The sequence below is a fragment of the Cavia porcellus genome, unplaced genomic scaffold, assembly GCF_034190915.1.
Source record: "Cavia porcellus strain 051 isolate PalLab524CR breed Dunkin Hartley unplaced genomic scaffold, mCavPor4.1 scaffold_16, whole genome shotgun sequence".
Classification (NCBI taxonomy): domain Eukaryota; kingdom Metazoa; phylum Chordata; class Mammalia; order Rodentia; family Caviidae; genus Cavia; species Cavia porcellus.
Genome location: NW_026947499.1, coordinates 34,192,248 through 34,201,550, shown reverse-complemented (window position 1 = coordinate 34,201,550; position 9,303 = coordinate 34,192,248). Strand labels below are relative to the sequence as shown.

Here is a 9,303-nt window from a genome sequence, read left to right as displayed (position 1 = left end):
AATATTCCTTCTTATAAGTATCAAAACATACTTAACAATGAGTTTTAAATTGCAAAAGAGGATTTATTTTTTGCACCTCTCTATATAGCTTTGTTATACACACAAGTTATACACACTAATGCCAAGATCACTTCTTTTGTAGACGCAAAAACTAAGGCAGGACCAGGGATTTAGCTCAGTATCCTAAGTGCCTGCCTGGTAAATGTGAGGTTTTGGGTTAGATCCCCCAAACCACCGAAACACAAAACAAAAACAAAAAACTAAGGCAGCCCAGAGAAAGCTGCGGGTTGACAGAACCAGGTTCTGGAGCCCCCTAGGCTTCTGAGGATCCGGGCAGGAAAGTCTCAAGACCTGTAAAGTAGGTAGAAGAAATCAGCTTCAGGTTAAACTACAGGAAAACCTACTACCCGACCCGCACTTAGAACCCGTTGCGCTTGCGCAGTGCGAGCGCTCCGCCGAAGAGTCTGGGCGGCGCGCACGCAAGACGCGGGGGCGGGGCTGGGGCGGGGCCTCGAGGCGGGTTTGGAATTTTTGGCGCGAGCCTACTCCGCGCGCGTTCTCGGGCCGTTCCCTCTTTGGAGAGCCTTCAGCCTGAGCGTCCGAAATCGTCGACCGCGGGTCTTGTCCGCCTGACTGCGCCACGGCCTCTTGCCGCCTCCGCCGACCCGAATCTGGCACCTCGCTACTGCGCCCCGCCCAGCCGCCCCAGGTGAGCCCAGCCCCAGCCCCTGAGAGTACGCGGCCCGCAGCCTTTCAGTCCCTTTCCGGGCCTGCCCCGCTCCGTTCCCAGAAGCCCCTTTCGTCAGTGGCCCTTCCACCCTCTGCAACGGCCTCACCTTTCCAGGCCCCACAGAGGCCTTCCCCCACCTCGTGTCCTCTTCCCCAGCCAGCTCTATCCCGACGGCTCCGCCCACCCCCTCGAGCCTCCACCCCCGTGATCGCCCCTGGCGCCGCGCACCTCCCCTCACCCGCGGTCTGGCCCCCTTCCATTTGCAAGCCCCAGTCGCAGCGCTCCTCTCTTTGACTTGCCACGCCCGCCAGGCGGCCAGTGTCCTCTACAGCGCTGTTCCCTGAGACAACCCCTTCTTGGGTAACTGGCCACCTACCTACCCACCCAATTGTTCGCTAGGGTTCCCCCTCGCCACGGAGCGGATTGAGCCACAGCCCTACCAGAGAGGAACTCAGAATCTAGTGGTAGACCGAGGTCAGCAGATGTACCTAGCCCAGTGAGAAGGTGAGGGCCAACGGCCAGTCCTGAGACCCTGGAAACTGCGGGGGTCACCGTGATTCACCCCCAGCCTGGCTTCCCTACCAACCTTTCCCATCCCTAAGGCTGTTTGCCTAAGCCAGTGATGCTAAAATGTAAGTCATTTTGGGAGAGTCTGGAAACTGACTTAACCGGCAGGTGCCTGGTGTGTTGGTTGCACCAAGGCAAGTCCTATAGGCAGCATTTCTAATCAGAACCCTACAAGATGCTGGCACCCTGATTCCTCACTTTGAAAAGCTCTAGGATGTGATTCTCAATAGAGGCAGAGGTGAGGGTGTAGGGTGAACTTTGCAGCCTTGCAGCCAAGCCAGGAGAGTCTTCTCCTCACCACTTACTCGGTTAACGTCAGACTGCTTTTCAGGTGATTAGTCCTGCACAATCAGCACCCTCTACTAAGTATGTTGCTGATACATTGTGGCTTGCTCTCAAAATTGACTTTCTTTCTTTTGCTTTCTTGTTTTTGTTTCAGTTACATTATAGCAACGTAACCGCCCTCTCTGCCCAATATACAGTCAGTGGCATCTTGGGTCCACTGTACTTTGGATGTTCTTTCAGTTACCAGCCAAAGTATTGTGTGTAATAGTTAGCATTTGTGTCAGACCCCAAGCTAATACTTCGATGAGGTCAATTCAGTGTGACAGATCCACAAACCCTTGGAGTTAGAAACATTTTGGAATTCAAAATATCTCAGATTTAGAAAACTAATATGGTGCATATTGCATATATGTAATATGACTGATAGCCCTGAGATGTCATTCCAAGATCAAACATTAATATTCCTGCCAAGAAATAAACTCTTTTACTAAGAGAGAAAAATAGGTCAAGGCAGGGCTGTCTTTGACAGCCTGTCACTAAATTAGTTTTGCATGTACAAACTTAGCGTCATTGGTTAAAAAGACTGTCCTCATCAAATCGTTTGGTGTTCTTGTTGAAAACCAGTTGATGGTAAATGATTGGGTTTACTAATTAATCATTTATTTAGGATGGTGCTGAGGATTGAGCCCAAGACTTTTGCGTTGAACTACATTCACAACCCTTTTACTTTTTTTGTTTTGAGACAGGTCTCAATATGTAGTCTAGGCTGGGCTTGAATTTACTAGGTAGCAGCACTGGAATTATAGGTGTGTACCACCATTCCCAGCACAGTTTTTATTTTTTGAGACACAGTCTTGCTAAATCACTTAAGTTGCCCAGCCCTGGCCTCAAACTTGAGATTTTCCTCCTCAGCCTTCTAGAGATTTGGAATTACAGACATGTGCCACGATGGTCAGCAAGTGTTTTTTTAACCCTCAATTCTATTCCTTTGGCTTGTATATCTATCTTTTTCTTGATTTATTTTTTGTCTCTCTGAGACGAGGTTTCACTATGCAGTTTCATGGTGGCCTTGAACTCACTTTGTAGCCTGTCCTGACCTCAAACTCCTAGTGATCCTCCTACCTCAGCCTCCTGAATGCTAGGATTATAGGCATGTACCACCACACCTGCCTGGCCTGTATTTATTTATTATTTTTGAGACAGAGTCTCACTATGTAATTCAGCTTGGCCTTGAATTCACTAGATAGCCTAGGCTGGCCTTGAACTCCAGGCAATTTCCTGCCTCAGTCTTCTGAGTGCTGGTATTACAAGCCTGTGGCACCATGCCCAGTTGACCTATATATCTTTATGTGAATGCCACACTGTTTTGATTACTGTGACTTTGTAGTAAGTTCTGAAATCTGACTAGGCTTGGTGGCATGCTTAGGAGGCTGAGGATCCCTATGAATTCAAGGCCAGCCTCGAATATATAGTGAGACCCTTATATCAAAAACCAACCCAAACCAAACTCAGACAAAACAAAATAAAACAAAAAAAGACTAGAGATGTGAGTTCATTAACTTTATTTTTTTCTGAGGTTTTTTTTGTTTGTTTGTTTTTACTTTTTTTTTTTTTTTTTTAACTTTTTATCGGTACCGGGGATTGAACTCACGACCGCCTACTTGCAAGGCAGGTGCTTAATGCCACTGAGCTAAATCCCCAGCCCCTTGTTTTTACTTTTCTGGGTCACTAGAATTTCCATATGAATTTTAGGGTCAGCTTGTCAGTTTTTGTGATGAAACCAGTGGAGTTGCTGTTAGAATGGGGTGGATCTGTAGATTAATTTGGAGTAGTTTTATTTTTGTTTTGTGGTACTGAGAATCATCCTCAGGACAGTGCACATGCTAAACAAGCACTCTACCTCTGAGCTGTACTCACAGACCACAGTTTGGAGAGCATTGCCATTTTATCTATATTGTTTTTGGATCTATGAACATGTAACATCTTTAGTGTGTTTCCATTTATTTAGACCTTCAGGTTTTGGAGCTTTTCTTATTTTTGTTTTTTGGGGTTTTTTTTTGCCTGAGGATTGGACCCAGGACCTTGCATACGCCAAACCCTCTTTCCTACACTTTTTCATTTAGGGGAGGGGGTAGCTTCCATGAGCAAAACCCCTGAGCCATGCTCGGGACCGGGATAGTAGTATATTTCCCTCTGAGTGAGAAGCAGGAATGGCTAGGGCATGGAGCAGTGTGGAGCTTCCTTCCTGTGCTGAACAGAGGCTGGCCCTTCCGGCTCCGCCCAACCTGTGAGTAGGGGCTGGCAGGTAGAGGAAGGAAGTCTCTGGCCTGCCTACTACACTCCATGGAAAGTTGGGACACTGAGAAGTGCTGAGAGCCTGCCCCTCCTGAGTTGGTAACTTAACTTTTTTTTTTTTTGTCTTTTTCCTTTTTATTGGTACCAGGGATCGAACTCACGACTGCCTGCTTGCAAGGCAGGTGCTTACGCCACTGAGCTAAACCCCCAGCCCCTGGTAACTTAACTTTAATGGGGAACAGGGACCTAGTCTTGGTTGCATCTGCCCATAGTGCTATGATTCCAGGTACCACACATTCTTGATTTTCTTACTAAGATTTGGTAGATTTTCTTCTTATACATTTGATACAAACATTTCTTCATTTGCTCTCTTCCTGTTACTATACCCAGAGACTCAAATTTTTGCTATGAATAATTTTCACCTGTTTGCCTGTGTCACCAGGGATAGGCCTATGGGGCTCCTATAGGGCTCTGGAAGCAGACCTGCACTCACACTTCTGGCACCATAGCTACAAAAATAAAAGAAAGGAAGAAAGAAACTTTAGGTTCTCCAGGTTTTTTTTACTTTGGAATTGGATATAAAGGATGGTGCTGATATATCCATCTCAGGGTCTTGGAAAAGTCACAGAGAGGAAGACTAGAAGTATAGGTGTCAACTCCAGAACATCTCTCGCTTTCTCTCTCTCCCTTTTTTTTTTTTTTTTTTTTTTTTTTTGTCTTTTTGAGCAGGGTCTTGCTGTATAGTTCAGGCTGACCTTGAGCTCACTTTGTAGCCCAGGCTGGTCTTGAACATGAACTCACAAGGATCCTCCTAGCTCACCCTTCCAAGTGCTGGGATTACAGGCATGCACCACCATGCCCAGCTGTCTCTTTTTCAGACAAGTTTTCATTGTGTATTCCAGGCTGACCTTAAACTCACTAGCTCAGGCTGGCCTTGGACTTGTGTGATCTTCCTGCCACAGCCTTCCTAGTGCTAGAATAATGGGGGTATGCCACCATGGTCTTTTCTGCTGGGCTGTGAGACCCTCAGGGATGTGGGCTTATGGTCTCCCTGCCATATTTTTATCATCTCCAAGATGCAGCACACACTGTACAGGTGTGTAACTGCCTGTCCTCTGCCTTCTTCTGCAGGTGTGTGTGACCCCCCCCACAGCCTTCATGTATGTAAGGCAGCACATGTGTGAGATGTAGACATGGCTTTTTTAGGGGCCACAAGTTTGGGCATTTGGGTGGACGCACTGCTCTGTAATTGGCCTCCATCTCTGCCTCCAGGGCTTCCTGCATTGACCATGCCTGTGCCCGCTGAGGGCACCCCACCAACCCTGAATGGCACCCCTGTCCCAGTCCCAGCTTACTTCCGCCATGCAGAGCCTGGCTTCTCTCTCAAGAGGCCCAGGGGGCTTAGCCGGAGCCTCCCTCCACGGCCCCCTGCCAAGGGCAGCATCCCTGTCAGCCGTCTCTTCCCTCCTCGGACCTTGGGCTGGCACCAGCCCCAGCCTCGGAGAGTGTCATTCCGGGATGAGGCCTCAGAGCTCCTGCAAAGCCCTGGGTATGACCCACACAGGCCAGAGTCCTTCTTCCAGCAGAGCTTCCAGAGGCTCAGCCGCCTGGGCCACGGCTCGTTTGGAGAGGTCTTCAAGGTGGGTGAGAGAATGGCTTCCCAGGCCTGCCTATGAACCCCTTGGCTTCCCTCCCCTGGGTGGGACAGTGTCCTGGGCAACCTGCCCTTTTCTGACAGCCAGCCTCTCCACTGTGCATGATTGGCTGCTCTCCCATGCCAGCTCTCCCCAGGCTGTTCTATGTACACTGGTGCCTTGTCTCAAGCCTGGCATGCCCTTCAGTGCTCCCAGCTGCCATCTCTCTGCCTGGAGCCAGCTGTGCTGGGGTCCTTGGCGAGCTTTGCCTGGCTCTGGGAGCAGGCCCAAGTGCAGTGTCCAACCTGCCCCCCAACACTGGCAGGCCTGCCACCCTGTCTGCCGTGTTTTTTTCTTAAAATACATTTTGTTATTAATTATATTTTCTTTGAAATGATAGCTTTCCCTTGGACTATTGAAGGCAATATTGTTAAAAATGCAAGGAGCATAGACCTTTGGATCAGCTATCTTTTTAGAAAACAGCTTGTATACAACGAGCATACTGCTTCTGAGGTTCTGGAGCCCTGGAGTCTCTCCAGTCAGAATAGAGGCTGTCTCAGTGTACCACATTGCTGATGGGGTTTTTTAATTAACAAAAAAATTTTTTTACAGTGGAGATTAATCCTGGGGCCTTTGCACTGAACTGTATCCCCAGCCTTTTTTAAATTGTATTTTTTATTTTAAGACAGAGTGTAAGTTGCTAAGTGGTCTAGTTTTGAACTTGTGACCCTCCTGTCTCAGCTTCCAAGAGTGCTGGGATTATAAGCATGTGCTACCATAACTCATGTATATGAACTATGGTTTTGTCCCTTGTGGCCCACCTCCCCATTCCATCACCTCTCTTCCAGGTACGCTCCAAGGAAGATGGCCAGCTCTATGCAGTCAAGCGCTCCATGTCGCCATTTCGGGGCCCCAAGGATCGGGCCCGAAAACTGGCTGAGGTATGCGGCCATGAGAAGGTGGGGCAGCACCCACACTGTGTGCGACTGGAGCAGGCCTGGGAGGAGGGCGGTATCCTGTACTTGCAGACAGAGCTGTGCGGACCTAGCCTCCAGCAACACTCTGAGGCTTGGGGTACCAGCCTGCCAGAGACTCAAGTCTGGGGCTACCTTCGGGACACACTGCTGGCTCTGGCCCACCTGCATGGGCAAGGCCTGGTCCACCTTGATGTCAAGCCAGCCAACATCTTCTTGGGGCCCCGTGGCCGCTGCAAGCTGGGTGACTTTGGGCTGCTGGTGGAGCTGGGTACAGCCGGAGCCGGTGAGGCTCAGGAAGGAGATCCCCGCTACATGGCTCCTGAGTTGCTGCAGGGCTCCTATGGGACAGCAGCAGACATATTCAGGTAAGGCTTGGGACATGAAAGGGTCATGTTGGGCTGTAGGCAGTGCTTCCTGTGGGGGGTCTGCAGAGAGAATGACTCCCTGACCCCTGTCAAGTCTGACAAATACTTGGCCTCAGGCCTGGGGGATATGCCCCTGCCCTTGGGAGGAGTCTGTGGAGCTGGCTGCCCATAAACAGCAAGTCCCCCGGAGATCCTTTGTGTAGACTCACCATCTCCTCATAGCTCTGCAGGATGATCAACCATTACTCCACTGCAAAAGGGACTTGCCCCAAAGTCCTCAGTTAGTAGCTGATCCTGGGTCTGGGCACTAGTTCCAAGTCCACACTGGCAAGCACTGCCCTTCCTACAACAGTTGTATCTGATGATCTTAGCAGAAAGATGGTAATACCAGTAACCATGGAAATCTTGGAGCCTGTAACTGAGGTGCTATAGGACCCATCATGGCAGTGGCAATGTGTAGGCTACACTAGAATACAAGATCACACTTCATGACAAAGTCTCCATTCTGCCTGTGACTTATTGGCCCTTCCTTAGAGGTTCTCACTTTTTTTTTCCTCACTTCTGTGGCTTATGGTAGATGAGAGCTATCTTTCACTACCCTCTAAGAGGCCATCTGGGACTGGGGTCAGTGTCCCAGGGCCTACTCTGCTCATTTTTGTCCCCGCCCCTTGTCTTTCCCAGCCTGGGTCTCACTATCCTTGAAGTAGCCTGCAACATGGAGCTACCTCATGGTGGGGAGGGCTGGCAGCAGCTGCGCCAGGGATACCTGCCCCCTGAGTTCACTGCTGGTGAGTGGGGATCCAGGGATGATGATCTCTACCTATGGCAGGGAGTGGCTCCCCACAGGGCTACTATTAAGCTGTGGGTTTGGTCTGGTTTGTGCCCTCGGGTCCTTGATATGACCCTGCCTCATGAGCAGGTCTTTCTGCTGAGCTGCGTTCTGTCCTTGTCATGATGCTGGAGCCTGACCCCCAGCTGCGGGCCACAGCTGAGGCCCTGCTGGCCCTGCCCATGCTGAGGCAGCCACGGCCTTGGAGTGTCCTGTGGTACATGGCTGCCGAGGCCCTGAGTCGAGGCTGGGCCCTGTGGCAGGTAAGCACCCACGTGCCAGGATGCCATCTACACCCTGAGTCAGGACCACCTGTGCCCAGGATCAAGACCTACCTGGCCTCCTAAGGCTCAGTCTCCCTGCAGGCCCTGCTCACTTTACTGTGCTGGCTCTGGCATGGCCTAGCTCACCCTGCCAGCTGGCTGCAGCCCCCAGGCCCACCAGCTACCCCACCTGGCTCACCACCCTGCAGCCCACTTCTGGACAGCAGCCATTCTAGCAGCTGGGAGGATGACAGCATAGGGTAGGTGAATGCTCAGGATGCTTTGGGGTGAGGGTAGACATCACTGTAACCAAATGCTACATAGGAAGAGGTCCAGGCCCCATGGAGAGAGCTGTTGGATTGAAGCCTACCACAGACCTGGTCCCATCATACCTCAGGGTGCAGTCTGGCCTGTGTGAATGCAGCTCAGCCTTGGGATGACAGCTGCATACAGCCAGCTGTCAACCAGCTGCAGCAGTCAGGCCAGTGCCCTTGTCAGGATAGGCAAGGGGAAGCCCCCACCTCAGTAGAGCCTACTAGTGCTCATTGCCCTTTCCTAAGTGAAAAAAGTCTCCCAGACCTTGGCATCCCCTACCACCTCACCTTAGTCCCAAGTAAGAGGGTGTAATTAAGAAATTACTACAAAGGAAAGCTGCATGCTCTAGACACATAGCTTTCAGGAAGAATCCTTTCTTTATACTAACACCATCCTTGATCTGGAGGCCACTTTAGAGCACAGAAGTGGTGCTAGGAAAACTTCATTTATCAGAAGTTCACTTAAAATCCTGCTTGAAGTTGTGTGTGCTTTGAAAGGGGCACAGGTGACCTTTGGGGTATGGTCAGGTAGGCTTGGAGGTAGTCAAAGCACACTGTGTTTCACTGCCCCATGTTGGATCAGAGCTGGATTTGTCCTGTGCCCCCAAACCCCAACACCATTCTTGCCTTGCCCACCCTCTTGCAGGCCCTCACTTTCCCCAGAGGCCGTCCTGGGCCCAGCCATCAGGAGCACATCCACACCCCAGGGCAGGCACACACTGAGGTGAGCAGGCTCAAGGGCTGGGGCTGGCTGGGATTGGCTTTGGGATCATGAATGTCATTCTTTTTTGTTCCTTCCCCCAAGAAATGCCCTAGACCTGAGTGACATGGACTCAGAGCATCCTAGAGGTTCCTGTCCCTCTTTTGAGCCTCGGAACCTCCTCAGCCTGTTTGAGGACTCACTAGACCCAGTCTGAACCACAGGCCCAACGTTGGCGCTTTTAACCTTGGAACCCCTTTCCTGTTCCTCCCTTAGGAAGGTGGGATCCCTTGGGGAATTCCTGTATCTAATAAAAAGTATTTGAATCTTGGGAGTCTCCAAGC

General features: G+C 50.5%; 1 protein-coding gene and 1 pseudogene across 8 annotated transcripts; one reads left to right on the top strand and one right to left on the bottom strand.

Moving 5' to 3' along the window:
• Positions 1-123, bottom strand: LOC111754032 (small nucleolar RNA SNORA40; annotated as a pseudogene).
• A 366-nt stretch (positions 124-489) lies between these two features.
• Pkmyt1 (protein kinase, membrane associated tyrosine/threonine 1) lies at positions 490-9,290 on the top strand. Of its 8 annotated transcripts, XM_063226360.1 has the most exons (10): positions 496-709; positions 1,130-1,234; positions 5,009-5,517; positions 6,360-6,452; positions 6,540-6,853; positions 7,535-7,641; positions 7,773-7,945; positions 8,048-8,205; positions 8,906-8,983; positions 9,065-9,290. In XM_063226360.1, exons 3-10 carry the CDS (start codon positions 5,071-5,073, stop codon positions 9,174-9,176), a joined length of 1,482 nt encoding a protein of 493 aa, XP_063082430.1. In that variant the 5' UTR covers positions 496-709; positions 1,130-1,234; positions 5,009-5,070; the 3' UTR covers positions 9,177-9,290. The 8 variants fall into 8 exon arrangements, with proteins under 8 accessions (XP_063082433.1, XP_063082430.1, XP_063082431.1 ...); XM_063226361.1 differs by having other exon boundaries at positions 5,150-5,517; positions 6,360-6,853; XM_063226363.1 differs by lacking the exon at positions 8,048-8,205 and having other exon boundaries at positions 490-709; positions 6,360-6,853.
• The last annotated feature ends 13 nt before the right edge of the window (positions 9,291-9,303 follow it).